At 38.3% G+C, this 15,375-nt stretch overlaps 1 protein-coding gene across 4 annotated transcripts in view; it reads left to right on the top strand.

Annotated features, from left to right (window-relative positions):
* The window catches only part of ASAP1 (ArfGAP with SH3 domain, ankyrin repeat and PH domain 1), a 139,277-nt gene that overhangs the window by 59,797 nt on the left and 64,105 nt on the right, over window positions 1-15,375 (top strand). For all 4 annotated transcript variants that reach the window (XM_042869035.1, XM_042869034.1, XM_042869036.1 and 1 more), the window contains one exon: window positions 13,226-13,298. In XM_042869035.1, coding sequence (XP_042724969.1) covers window positions 13,226-13,298 — 73 coding nt within the window. The remainder of the gene's footprint in view (window positions 1-13,225; window positions 13,299-15,375) is intronic.

Genomic DNA, 15,375 nt, shown 5'->3' with positions numbered 1-15,375 from the left:
TTTTTTTTTTTTTAATTGATGCTTGTCTGTCGCTTGGTGGTGTGCTTTTATATGGTTATCTTCTGATGAATTCCTTTCATTACAGCATATGTAACAACAATACCATTACTGAGTGGAGGTGCAGCTGGGATAGACCAGGAGCTGATAAAAGCCCAGGATCTTATCTTACACAGCCCATAGCAGACAGCAAGGGAACAGGGCAGGGGTGCAAAGAAACCTTAGAAACAAACGCTCTTTGCCCTTTGGGATTTGTGTAGGCCTCTGAGGCCCGGCAGTGCTGGGCCTTGGCCTTGCCTTGTGCTCTATGGGGTGCCCTAACAGGGCAGCGGGGAGCTCTGTCGAGGGAAACTCCTCACTTCTACAGTTCATGTACTGAGTGAATGACAGAGCATGTGGGAAGTTGCATAGTGTGCTTTTCAGATGGTGCTCGATTGGTGTTTTCAAGTGCAGTTACTCTCTGTGTCTCGCTGCAGGTTTAAAGCTTCAGTCTATACCTTGGTAATGGTTTATGTGCTTCTGAAGATCGTCAGAAAAATCATCAGCAATTCCAGTGAGCACTCTGGTTTAAGTAACTGAGTGTCTAAGGGATACAACCATTTTCAAATCAGGTGAATGAACGTGAGATTACAACAGGAAAGCTGTAGCCTGAGTCACCCCTGCGAGCAAAGGAGAAAGTTGAATCTTATACCTTCATGTAACAGATCCTTAGAAATCAGCTCTGTGAGAAAGGAGCAAAGCGTTACAATTTCAATGTGCATTTTCATGGTTCCAATGTTTGTAGATTGCAAGGGAAGCAATATCATTGGAACAGTTCTGAATTTAAGTGAAATGTTTAATATTAGTGTCTTCTCAGTTTATGGTCACATGGGGATTTTAATCTGGTATACATATATTTGCTGGCCCTACCTGAGACAGGGGGGTTAGAGCTTGATGATCCCTAAGGTCCCTTCTAACCCAAACCGTTCTATGATTCTATATTTCAGGTTGAATATTAGGAAAAAAATTATTCCCCTAAGGAATGGTGAGGCATTAGAACAGGCTGCCTGGGGAGGTGGTGGAGTCACTGTCCCTGAAGTTCAAGGAATGTGGAGAGGAACATGGCTGAGTGGTATGGTGGGGATGGGTTGATAGTAGGACCGGATCATCTCAGTGGTCTTATCCAACCTCAATGATTCTTTGTATGCAGATTTAAAGGGGTAGAGCTGTGTGTAGCTGTTCTGCTTTGTGCTGGCAGTAATGCAACAGAAGGGCTATTTTCTTAAGATTTCCTGACTTAGTGACTTTTTGAACATTAGCCTGCTGGTAGTATGTGGTAATGGCAGTGAGTTGGCAGAAGGAAACAGAAAAATATCTCCTTCAGATATCTGCTGAGCAAGTGAGTTCTGCAACTTCTCACAGAAATTTGTAGGCATGCTGCTGACCTTTTTCTTCTGTTGTAGTACACCATCTAGAATACGGGATAATTGACATCATACTATTGATTTTTAGCTTTCATTTTCTTTAAGCATTTCATCTTTCCTGTCTAAATTTTGTCATTACCATTTTCTCTATACATTCATTCTGCATTCTAGAGAGACTCTTTTAACCTTACACATACACGTAGTGTTTATTCGAAGATATGAATTGTATTTTGAATATGTAATTTGACTTATGATTTGATTATTATTGATTTGATTATGATTTGATTTGATATGATTATGATTTGATTATTATGATGAACTTGATTATATGTATTTCATATATTCAAAATATGAAATGGTAAAATTATTTTTATTTCCTAAGGAAAGTAAAAAAAAAAAAAAAAAAAAAGGAAATCTATCCTCATATTTATATGCTCTACCAAACTAAATTCTTTGGGCATTTTACATTTTTAGTAAAGAAGTTTTTGAACTTAAAGGCCATGGGGGGATGGGGGAAAGAAGTCCCTTTCTAGCCAAGTAGAAGTGGTCATGAAAACATGAAAATGTAATGCATTTATTGGTGGTATTATTGTATCATATCCAGCATCATTTAAGTCTAAGGATGTTTGAGAATAGACTATAAATATAGAAGTTAATGCTCTGTTCATAGTTGCTTTTTTCATCTTTGTGAGAGTTTATTTGACATAATGTGGTTTCAAAATGTCGCACTCTATTAATCTACTCTTGTTTTAGAAGTTTGATTTCACTTAAAAGTTTAATGGGCCAATAGACTGGGCTTTTTGTCTACCTTTAAGGCTGAAGTTAGATGTTACATTTATTTAAGCACTAACTACTTTCATTAGGATTAACTGATACAGTTTTTGAGTGAGCTGGAATTAAGAAATCATCTTTGATAAACAAGGTAACTTTTAGATAAATTGATTTTTGGTGTTAGTCTTAGTTTTGTCCTTCAGGAAGGTTTGTGTTGGGGGGGGACAAATCATGCACATAAGATAATGTAGAAACATTTGATCAATATATGACTAACTTGGTATCAAGCTACATATATTTTATTATGTAATTATGTCTATTTTGAGTGGGCTTTAAACTGTGCCATTGATTCATCCTATGCTGAAGCTTAATGTGTGTTTTCTATTTACATATTGGACGAGAATGAAAAACTATTTGGCAATGATCAGCTTTGCCGGCACAAAAGCAGTGTTAGGACTCCTGGTTTTCATCATCTTTCCCAGATGACTTTTTCAATTCTGAATCATATTCCCCATTTTAGGGAAAGGAGTACTGCCAACCTGTTCTCTTTTGAAGTACTGTATATTCTCTTCAGCTGTAAGGCTGCTGTTTGAAAAATGTAGTAACTAAAAAAAGCCTATAGTATTTTCCTTTTAACTACTGTTTTCTCATTCTTTCTTTACCCAGATATGTTATTTACAGTTTTGCCCTTAGAGCTTTAATTTATATTCAAGCCAATTGTGCTGGAAATGCCATTTAGTGATTTACTGAATCCAATTCTACTTCCACCTTGCTTGCTTCTTGTTACAGGAAAGGTAGTCCAGGGTCTGTGTTTTAGATGCTCTTAAATAAGCAACTTTCTGAAGAAGTGATGTAAAAAAACCAACCAAACAAACAAACAAAAAAAAACACCTCTTCTGAAAGGTTAGAGGGGAATGAACAGACTGAAAACCTAGCATTAGAATGAAGTGATAAAATAGGGATATTTCTTAGTTTCTTTCATTTTCTATTTTTTTCTTCCAAGTAATAAACGAAAAATAAGTAGCTGCAGCTAGGATATGGTTGTTATGGAATAAACTTCCGTTGCCATTTAGTAGAGCAAGAATTTTGGTTTCCAGGATGTTAATACTACTGTGTCTGAGTATCTTATGCCTATGATTTACTATCTGTGAATTATCTAGAAAGTTTGTTGCCTGGGAACCTAGTGCAAAAATCTGTGTAATTTTCAGGGAGGTGGGGATGGCTCTGTGTGATGTGGTCTTTTCTACATCCTGTGAATTTGAACCTGGTACTTGGGTGCTGCATATGTGTTGTTTTTTTTTTTGAGAAATTCTTCTTTGAAACTTGCAGAATCTGAATGCTTTAGAAGCCCTAGCTCATCAGACGCCTCCTATCACAAGCTGCTTCATAATACTTCCCAAAGTGATTAAACTGATTGAAAAGCATCGTAAAACTGTGACTTATTCAGAGAGGGGGAGGATATTAAGTATTGCCTGACAAAATATTAATTGTTCAGTACTGACACAACAGTATGCTTATGTGGGGCATTACTTACGTTACTAAAATTCAGTTAAATTTGTGATAAGACAATAATAGCATTTTCTAAATGGAATATAATGCAATTATTATGTCTGACGTTTGATATTCTTAAGAAAATATATAAAATATTGGTAAGAGTGTCTGTTCTTAAAAGAAAAATGGGATAGCACTGTTTTTACTGAAACACGATACTGTAAAAAATGGCTATGAAATAAGTAATAGATTGCAAAGAACTCCATGCTGTTTCCTACCATACTAGAAGCATTACTGCTAAATTTCTTTAAGTTCTATTATGGATTTAAAACAATTACTCTAAAAACAAAAACTCTAACCATGTTCTACACCCTTCCTATGGAAGGAATAAGGGTAGCTTCTGTGTCATCCTAATAACTTTTTCAGGTTATAAAGTTTAAGCAACTCTGCCCTGCAAGGATTTTATACTACTTCACGCTGTAGGATTTCAGCATTGTTATTATACCCTTTTCTTTCATCCTTGATTATAGCTTGATGTGTATGAACAGAAGACTTAAATTCCTTCCTAAATGCCTTTCTAAACTTAGCAAGTTTTCCAGTGAACATAATATATGCTGGTGTCTCCAAAGAAGATTTCAGAGAATATAACTGGATGGTAGGTCTTCATTTTGGCTTGGATATTCTTTCTCATTTCACTGCATCTTGCCTGAGAATGAGATCTACTTTCTCAATATTGTTGTATATAGAATTATTCTGTTAATTAAAGTTTATATTCTTACATATGTATTCCACAAATTTTGTGCCATACATTGCTCTTAGAAGTCTCTTTAGGTTTTCCGATGCCTAAGTGAAAGTTAGATGCACATCTTAGTTGTCATGTACACTTATGCTATTTTTGCATGTTAATCGAAGGAAACAAAAGCCAATCTAGAAGAGCATCTTTTAAAGTGACTTTTATTAAAATGACTATTCTAGTTATCACGTCTCCTGTTGCCTAACTTTCCTTACAAAGCTAAATATATTCAGTGAATATGTTTGTTATCAATAAACCATAGAACCCTTAGGATTGGAAAGGACCTTTAAGGATCATGTATTCCAACTCCCAACAATGAACAGGGGCACCTACAGCTAGATCAGGGTGCTTGGAGCCCTGTCCAGCCTGACCTTGAGTGTCTCTACCACCTCTCTGGGCAGCCTGTTCCTGTTTTTCACTATCCTGTATTGTGAAGGAAACTTTTTCCTTGTGTCCAGTCTAAGACTCCTATAAACATGACATGATATGAACATGACATTGAAATTGAGAACTTCACATCTGACTTGTACATGTACTCTTCCCTTCTTCTATAAGTGAAAACTCCAAGCCCTTTGAGAGTGTTTTGTAAGTCATCTCAAGCCAGTCTAATAATCATGATTAGAAACACAGCTGCTGTTACATGTTGCAAAACTTAACCTACAAGTACCTTGTTTGTTTTGTGATTTTATTTTTGTTTGTTACTGGAATGTGGCCTTATATGCCAACTGTTTCTAGACTTGTTATGCTCCTACAAGTGTTGCTGCATGTTGTATGTGGCACCAATCAGCATTGGCTGGTGGAATATTCTAGCTGATAATTTGAGTGTAGCTCAAGTGTAGACGTAATAAGTTGTGGTGGCCACAGGTTTACATGGTATAAGGTGAAATCATATTGAATCTTGTCTTTTAGCCCTCTCCAGCAACAAAATCAAACTGAGCCGTGTCCCAGCACTCAAGTCTGTGCTGTAATGGGAACACTGTTTTCTTTCTTTTCAATCTCTTGAAATCTGTGATTTGGAACAAGTCAAAATATTTCAAAATATATCAAAATACCTTTTGTATATACAGCAATTGTTACAAACCGGCTTTTCTTCTCAGTGTTGAAATAGAATCATGCATCAATGTTTTCAAGGATGGGAGAAGACAACCAAACAACATGGGTTGTTTTCGTTCTGAAGCAGGGGGGGAAAAGACTGGATGATGCAGCTCTATTTACAAGAGGAAAAGAGGTGTGCAGTATTAGCAGTGACATTTTGAAATAGCTTGGTCTACAGTGAATGTGTCCTTCATACCTCTGCTGCTGGTTGGTACCAGCACATAATAGATATCAGCAAATAATAACGCTGATTCAGATTTATAGAGCTTGGAGCTGGAAGTGTACTGAATAATTTCAACAACACTGTGATGCTGATGATGGCTGAAAGAGTGTGTACTTTATTCATCCCTGAATGTCATTTTTGAGCTGCTAAAAAAAAAAAAAAATCATAGGATCTCTGTATGACATTTGAAGAATTTTCCTGCCTGAGAAGGTGGCAATAGCCATAACTCATGAGTCCTGATCTAGTTCCCCTTGCCTCCTTTGCTAAGTGATAGCCATGAGTTACTGGCGTAGCAAATACAAAGCATGCTGCAAAATATTTTGTGGCTTGAAAAGAAGAAAGAGAAGAGCTAACACAGGAGGAAAATATTTTGTGGTATTTAACTGTGGCGTGGCAACTGAAGGACTCTCCTGGGAAATTTGCAGTCAAGTGTGGTGGAGGGGGAGCAACTGGGGACTTCTGTATATTTTTTTTCCAATTTGAGTTGCAAAGAGTCATTTTTATAATATTTGTCAGCTATCACATCAGTTCTTTGATAGTGTTTTTGCGTTTATGCTGTTTGCATCCAGTCTTCTATTTGGCTTGCTTACTTTTGAAAGACCTTACCTCAACTATTGGATATCATCTCACATATTTTCCGATATTTTTAGAAAATAATCTTGTTCCATTTGGAACTGTTTTGAGTAGCATTTAGTTAGGCCTTTTAAAATGAGATGGCACTATTCAGAGTATTGGGCTTGTGCTTACAACCTGGGAGAATCTTGCACAATGAATTTGGGTCCCGAAGGTTGGTGAGCTCTAACCGTAATTTACCCCGTGCATCATGGTATTGTTTTCTTCTGGTGTTGGAGTATGAAATGAGTAAGACTACTGCAGCGCTGTGAAAACTGCCAATTTTTCTTCATTGTTCTTGCTGTCTTAGGTTTGTAATGGGTGGCAGTAAAGCTGATGAGTATAATGAAATGAGTTTGGATATTGTGAGTGACAGTAGAGATGTTCAGACTGATGTCATTAGTCTACATCCAAAGGCATGTAGTTGCCTCTATAAAGGCAAGAACATTTGTTGCCAGGATTACTGTATGCCCAGGATCAGATGTTTTACTGCTTATAGGGAAATTTTGTGCTTGTGACTGGACGTTTTCAAGTGCTGTCACTAGGAGTGGTCATTTGAGCATCTCTTACATAGCAGAAGTTGGAAGGTGGATCTGAGCTGTCTCATTGTATCTGGAAACATCTCTATTTTCCACTTAACTCTAAATGTACTTTATGCACAAAATTAGCTAAATTTGTGTTAGCTAGAAGCGATCATAAGTAGACAACAATTAGCAGCTGCATTTGTGCTGCTGCAGCCAAGGTGTCTGGGTAAGAGTGTGATTGCCTGGAGGAATCCAAAGGGCAATTGTCAAGATGAATTAAAATTTAGCTATACTGGACTTTTTAGAGAGATTTTATAAGCAGTCTCTGCTATGCTGCCATTTGAGAAGTACTTGAGTAATTTAGTGGCTATTTTTTGCAGTTCTTTTTAGAGAGTAGACAAATGAGTTGCTCATATGATGTGACCTTTGCAGCTCTAAAAGGCTGCGACTTTTCTCACATTCACCGGGATGGAGAGTGGCCGTTGTGTGGCCTGATGCAGTGCTGTCAGCTGTGCTGAGAGGGAGGTGCAGCTGATGGATGTCTGTCAAGCTTTGCATTAATTGAAAAAATATTTTCTGAAGATTTTTTTTTTTTTTGCTTGTTTGTGATTAAATGCTTTTCTGAAAATGGGAAACTTCAAGTAAACTGCACTATCTCCTTTTATAGAAGATTATCTTGGTCTTATCTCGGTCTTATTTTGGGACTAGCTGGTAAATAACAGTGTACTAAATTGTAGGTGGTATCTTTTGCAGTGATAAGTGCTCAGTGATATGTTTATTTTATCTCTCATTTGGACCCTTTGAACTTTTACATAATTCAGAATGAGTTTGAACATGCCCTTCTGTACCCAGCTTTTATACAGAGGCTTAAATGTCTCCTCTATTGTTGTCACTTAGGCATGCTGAGAGCAGCAATTGGAAACAGGCTTCAAGCTTGTAGTTGATGGGGGCAGAGCACAGGCTGGGTGTGGGAAGGAAGAGGGCGTTTCCCATGCACAAGGTAAATGAGTTTTGGGGTCTGCCCCTTTCTGGATGTGTAGGTTTCGGGAGACCAGCCCTTGATATTTGGTTAGTTTTCTCAGGGGAAATTGCTAGGGCTTGATCTGTTGGTGAATGCTATGGCTGTTATTTTGACATAGTTACATGGATATCACAGTTGGGACTGGAACAGGCAGGAGCCATATGTCCTAGTACAAACAGCAGTAATGTCAGTCACATCAGTGCCAGGCTTAGGGTAATGTATTGGTTGCTGAGTGAAACTGATTGCTTTGCTGTTGTGTTTTGTTTTTTTTTGGGTTTTTTTTTTTTTTTTAGACTCTTGAAGCCAGTGTTTCATCCTGTGTATTTTCTGAGAAATAGTTCAATCTCAATGGAACACGCACATGACTATCAAGCGCTCACTATTCCCTTTTAGATGTATAACTTGAAAGATTTTATATCTTGCTTGGATTATTCTATATATGAAAGTAATTTCTTACAGTACATGGAGTGTTTTGTTTTCACAAATACAGGAATTGTGCATTTTCAGGTGACCTTCAGGCTTCTGTCATGGGTTTGTCTTGAGCGAGGTACTGGAGTTGTTTAAAATGTTTTAGGTTCAGTGTATTATTTTTGCAGGTGGGCTTTAGGCATAAACATTTTGGGGGTTAACTTTCTGAAAACAGAGTGCAATTCTAAACCTCCTGTGGTGCACAGATGAGCAGATTGTTCCAGTTGGAAAGAGCATTTCCTCTGGATAGCGTCTAATTGAAATGATGAATAATGTTTGCAGACGTACACATGTGATTGTCACTGTCATGAGCCTCTCATCTTTTCATTACTGTAAACTTAAACCAAATCAATTTTATTTTTTTCTTCCAACTGTAAAGGTTTGTGAAGCACAGAAAAAAAAACAAGTGAGGCTTTAGTGGGTTTATGGGACTGCAGCACTCTGCAGATGTGTGGTTTTTGGGCAATGCTGATTTCTAGCAGAGCTGAATTTATACATACATGGAACACTTTTGTGATGAGTGTCTGTAGCAGTTTATACTTGAGTCAAGGAAGGATTTTTGTGTTGATCAAACCATGTTTTCATATTTGTTAGGAATAAGTACATCAAATGTTTTTAATGATGTTCTTTAGTATCTAACCTTACGTACAGATCTGTATCTATATGCACACAAGCATGTGTATGTTTGTACGTGTGTGTATGTACATATGTGGAGAGTTTAAAAGCGTGAGCTTATAAATAAGCAATTAGTGGCCTTTCTAAATGCACATTTGGCAGTTGTTGGTATGTCAAAAGTAGAAATCCAGCACTTCACATACTGTGTGGTAGTGTAACTTCTGTTTTAAATTCAGTAGTCACTATAATAAAATTTGGTCCAAAAATGAAATACCGTTTGTTGAGAAGAGATGAGGTCCTGGGGGGTTGAAGAGAGTCAAAAGCAGTGCCTGTGTGGAATGCAGGAAGATTAAACCTTGGCAGGACACGTCTCAGGGATTGTGCATAACAGTACAATAAAAAAAAAAAGTGATTTTCCCTTCAAAGAGGTGTATTTTTATTTATTTTTTTTAAAGTAGAGTGTTTATATTACTTTGAATGAAGATGACTTGTTTCCTAGATGACCTGGCATGGAGAAACAACAAGGATATAGGAAACCAATGCTGCGGGTACTTGTAGAGGAGTTTTTGTCATCTCAAAATGAGGAAAAGTACTCAGAGGATAAGAAAATGTTCTCCCAGGGAAGGTTTCTGTCGTACAAGGAGAAGAAGAAGTACTTTGCAGGATTGGAGGTGGTGTTGAGGAACAGTTCAGGTTTGTAGCAGCATAGGAAGGAGTGCATCTGACTACTTTTGTTCTCAGAGAATCCTTGGATCTCGTCAGACATCTTGCTTTATAATGGTATCATCTCTTGTGTTTCCCATTACAGGAAATAAAAACATTTAGTATTCTACAGACTTTAAAATGAAATGATATTGTGAAAGTGTGATTTCATGTAACTGAGGAAAGCAAGGCTGCTTCTTCCTAGTTTAACCTATTTGAAAGGTAATAAAAATTGAGCGTTGAGTGCAGCAAAGTGCTTTGGCAGCAGAATGCTGCTATAAGTTACTAGCACAAGTCATTTGAGGGGAATGTAATGTATTTAGAAACAAAATGACTGCATTTATATTTATGTGTAATTGTGTAAACAAGTATGAAAAATATTAAATAATAGGTTTTTCATGTCTAGAATTGGATGTAGTTTTGGATTCTGTCTTTGGAAGGGTTTTTCTGCTTTGCTCTGATATATAATTGCAAAAGCTTTTGGATTTGTTTTAGTCAGCCAGAATTTGGGATTGTGACAAACTAGTTCACTGAAAGGTTGTATTTGCTAATATAAAACTAAAAACTTGAGCTGCAGTGTCATTCTGATTTAGGTCTCTGTCTCCTTCAGGCAGTGGATGTCATCTCTGTACACGGCTTTGTTCAATGACTGCTCTCAAAGTAATGAATGTTCCCCTTCTTTTCCACTCCATACTAGTGCTAAATTTAATTGAATATCAAAATCCAGTTTGCAAGATTTTTCTTGCCTATTCGTTCAGTTTTTTCCTGATCTGTATCTTTAGGAAGCAAGTGATATCTTTCTTGCCTTTTTGTTTTCTTCTGAGTGTCCAGCCTGCTTTGGTATTAAAAAATCATGACGAGTTTTAACTTCTGAATCTCATCAACCTTAACAATTGTCCATTCACAAGTGTTGATTGCAGTTTCTCAACCTGGTGATCAAACTCCTAATAAACAAGTGAGTCATATGACCTCTTTCAGTAGATGAAGGTGGGAGAAAACTTCAGTGGAAATATATGGTAGCAACTGTCTGGCATAGCACACAGGCAGAAGCAAAAGCTTTTGACAGATTTTGCAATGGAATCTAAGAAGAATCGCGTGCTGTGCACTGACTTGAAAAGGAACAAAGAGTTCCTAATGTTTTATTAAATATGAAATGTTTAATTCCTTCTGTGAAGATGCAAGTCAAGTAGAAGCCAGCAGTGTATTGTGGAGCAAAAGAAACAAATCTTTCTTATTCTGAAATTTTGGATCTGCTGTTCTGCTGCAAATGAAAATGGGGTAAATAGCTTTAGAAAACATTTATGTCAATTCTGTTTATGAACATTCTGATTTTAGCTACTGCAGAATTGTTTGTTGGTGAAGGATATGATGGTTTTCAACTGCAGGTTAAAGAGCAGAAATACTGCATTTCTTTTTGTTTCAGACTCTTGTGATTGTGTATTTGTATTTTAGATGTAAGAAAAAGTTTTTTCTCTCAGAGGTTGGTCAGGCACTGGAATGGCTGCCCAGGGAGGTGGTGGAGTCGCCGTCCCTGGCAGTGTCCAAGAGGCGTCTGGATGAGGAGCTACGAGACATGGTTTAGTGTTTGTGGTAGCAATGGTAATGGGAGGATGGTTGGACTAAATGATCTTGCACGTCGTTTCCAACCTTGTGATTCTGTGATGGCAATACTTGGTTTGGTTAAAAGTGAACTGCTCTACAATAGAGCTGAGAGACTTTGATAAGTCTCTCTCTCTGTGGGTTCATAATGTAAATGCATGTGCACAGAAACTTTCAGTGTTGTAAATTTACCCTCGAGCCTCGTGGAGGATCAAGTTGTGCATCGGTCTGCCTGTCTTCAGATAGCAAACCCACAGGAGAATTAAACTTTGTGCTGTTTCCTCCAGCAAATAATATTGGCTGCCCAAGCATCTCTGCAATGTGAGATTTGTGGTCTGCTCCAGCAAACAGATTAGCTGTGCTGCTGTCCTGACAAAAATTCTAAGCACAAGTTATCCAATCTTTGGTGATTTGAGTGTATGGTAAACACTGCAACTTCACTGAAGATTGAGATGACTGATCTAGCATTACTTCCATGGAATTGGCTATGGCCTAAATGGAAAAACAAACAAACAAACAGAAAAAAAACCAACACAAACATTTAATTTATTTCTTACATGTTCCCAGTGTGTAGCAGCAACTGTGCAAAATGTGTTCTGAATGCAGAATGTCCATAGCTCACATGTAAGTGAAATTCAGTTAACTGGAACACTGCATGTGATAGCGGTACTTGTAAAGATCTTTGCTCTACAAGCCTACACTACTGCTTGCTTGGCTTTTATTTCTTGCTTCCTTGTAACGGTTCTTTCTAATGTGAACTCAGTTTCTTACATCAGATTGCAAGAGGGGTGGGGAGAAGCTCAGTCGCTTACAAAGATGAAAGTACCAAGAAATATAATCCTAAACTCATCCTTGATTTATAATGACTTTATCTTCTGGATTTTGAAACTATAGAGTCCTGGCAATGCGTATTTGAATACTACTCATGTAAATATTCCTTTTTGGTAGCTTTATGTTAAGTAAAATCAGATCTTAAGTCTTTTTATTTGGTACTCTTCATCTTTTATATTTAAAAAGTTACTTTGTGCAGAAGGAAGAGTTAGTATGATAGCTTGTGTGAACTTGTGGTACTTGTGAAAGTAATTTCCATGGGTTATTTGTAACTGAGTAAAAGGATTTTTCAGGGATTTTTTCCACATTCCTTTTTTTTTTTTTTTTTTTTTTGGTTACATTTACATACCTTTTACATACTTATATATGAGAATCTATTATGTGTCTCCAGGTTGAAGAAGACTAGCATGACTAACCCATAGAAATAAACCAGCAGCTTAGTTATAGTACAACCTATAGGGTTATAGTGGAAGATTCTGTTTATTACTGTTGCTCAGTTTTGTGTAAAATATATTACATCTGTATGGGAACTGCTGAGTCACGGCCTGAACCTCTGATTGATCACCTGAGGCGAGCCATGAATCAGCCAGAGGAGCACAGGTGAAGGCAATTCACCTGTGCTGCTGGAAGACCTATTTAAGAGCTGGCAACCAGCGGGGAAGGATCTCTTCTGGAGATCCCTCCTTCTGGTGTTTTGTGGTGAGCCTAACTAAGGGTAAGCCTTCCATTTATTCTCTTTTGTTATCATTATCTACTTCGCCTAACTCTCTTGTTTATTTTGTGATTGTAACATCTTAATATCCATTGATTATACAACATCTTAAATACTTTGTCCCATTATAAAACTGGTATTTTTTTTCTCAGCTCTGTCAGTGCTGCTCTGTTCTGCCTTCAGACCATTTTCAGATCAGTTCTTTAATTCAACTTGAAGGGGCTGAATGACCTGAGACCTTCCTGCAGGCTGAATGTATTGACAGTCTTATCCAACTTGTGAAACTATGTATTTTTGTGTTCTTCAATATTGTGTGGTGTTCTGATCAATGAAGCAGATATTTAAAGTTTCTTTTATTGTCCTTTTAGGCATTGGATCAAGATAGAACTGCACTACAGAAAGTAAAGAAATCTGTGAAAGCAATATATAATTCGGGGCAAGGTAAGGCATTGTTTCCAATTTGATTATATAACATTTCACTTTGTTTGAAAAGCATCTTGCAGTTTGTTCTTTTGAAGTATACAGCATAAGAGATGCTTATCTGTTTACCACTGTTGGGGTTAAATGTGTAACAACTTCCTTTCATTGCTGATTTTACATCAAATTACCGTGTTATTTGATTCTTTCACCCACATAGTGGGTTCTAGTGGGTTCATAGGCTTCTAGGAGAATCCTCCTGCTACCATGAAATTTCAAGCAGCTACATTGGACTAGACCAGATCGAGGGCAGAGTCCTAGGTGGTATCCTAGACTGAATTTATGGAGTGCACTTCTAGGTGAAATCAGGAGGATAGCTTGCTAAAACCTTTTAGTAAAAACAAAATCTACGTTTACTCTCTGCTAGTAATACATATAATAAAAATTGCCTATCTCCAGTATTAGCTAAAACATTGGAGGTTTGTTTTCCTCATTTGCAGACTCGGTTGTATTGAGGCTATAGTAACAACTTTGATGGGAAGGTAGGCAGCTGAATAATGAATTGATTATTTTGAGTTCACTAACAAGTGATGATCAAATGTAAACCAAAATACAGATTGTTTTTTAAAGTTGCCAAAAGTATGCTAGCAGAGTTGTAGAGCTTCAGATAACCAATTACATAGTTGTAAATACAGGGTTTTAGAAAATTCCTGTTCCCCAGCAGAAATAATCAGTTTAGCAAGGATTTTCCTTGTGCAAAGCCACTTCTTAGTGACCTTAGTTTAAAAACAAGACTGTTTGTGTTGCTTTTAGTAGAGTGTTTGCTGCCTCATTACCTCCAGCTTACAGTGGATTGTAGGTTCTTAATTTGTCTGCCAGTCACTAACATTGTTGCTCTACACTTACCCACAACTTCGCTTAATGATTTTTTTTCCCCAATGAATCACAGAATGACCAGGGTTGGAAGGGACCTCAAGGATCATGTATTTCCAGCCCCCCTGCCCATGCAGGGCCACCAACCTCCCCATTTAATACCAGACCAGGCTGCCCAGGGCCCCATCCAGTCTGGCCTTGAACACCTCCAGGGACGGGGCATCCACAACCTCTCTGGGCAGCCTGTTCCAGCACCTCACCACTCTCTCTGTAAAGAACTTCTCCCTGACATCCAACCTAAATCCCCCTCTCCCCCCCAACTTAAAACCATTTCCCCTTGTTCTGCAATTATCTGTTATGTTATGCTGTTATCTACCCTTTCAAAGAGTTGACTCCCTTCCTGCTCATAGGCTCCCTTTAGGTACCAAAAGGCTGCAATGAGCTCACCCCACAGCCTTCTTTTCTCCAGGCTGAACAAGCCCAGCTCCCTCAGCCTGTCTTCGTAGGGGAGGTGCTCCAGTACCCTGATCATCTTTGTGTCTCTCCTCTGGACCCTCTCCAACAGTTCCCTCTCTTTCTTGTACTGGGGGCTCTGACCTGGACACAGTAACTCCAATCACCTCCCTGTCCCTGCTGGCCCCCCCTCTTCTCATGGAGCCCAGGACACCATTTGCTTTCCAGGCTGCAAGGGCATGTTGCTGGCTCGTGTTAAGCTTTTCATCCATCAGGACCTCCAGGTCCTTCTCCTCAGGGCTGCTCTCAAGGATCACTCCTCCCAGTCTGTATGTGTGCCTGGGATTCCTCTGGCCCAAGTGCAGACCTCTGCACTTTGCCATGTTGAACCTCATCAGGTTCACCCAGGCCCACTTTTGCAGCCTGTTGAGGTCCCTCTCAGTGGCATCCCTTCCTTGCACCGTGTCACTGCACCACTCAGCTTGGTGTCGTCAGCAAACTTGCTGAGGGTGCACTCAATTCCGCCATCGCTGTCATTGATAAAGATGTTAAAGAGCACCGGTCCCAAGACAGACCCTTGGGGGGTGTCACTCGTTACCAGCTTTTACCTGGAGATAGAAGCATTAATCACCACCCTCTGTCTGCAGCCTTTCAACCAATTTCTTATCCATCAACTGGTCTAGTATTTGCTTAAAGCACAGATTTATTATGCTTTTAAATGCATTCCGATGTCACCAGCTCTTTCTATTTGATAGTGTCTACTTACTGAATTTCA

The sequence above is a fragment of the Lagopus leucura genome, unplaced genomic scaffold (genome assembly GCF_019238085.1).
Source record: "Lagopus leucura isolate 7727_CA_CO unplaced genomic scaffold, USGS_WTPT01 Super-Scaffold_100002, whole genome shotgun sequence".
NCBI lineage: Eukaryota > Metazoa > Chordata > Aves > Galliformes > Phasianidae > Lagopus > Lagopus leucura.
This window is presented reverse-complemented; position numbering and strand designations above follow the sequence as displayed.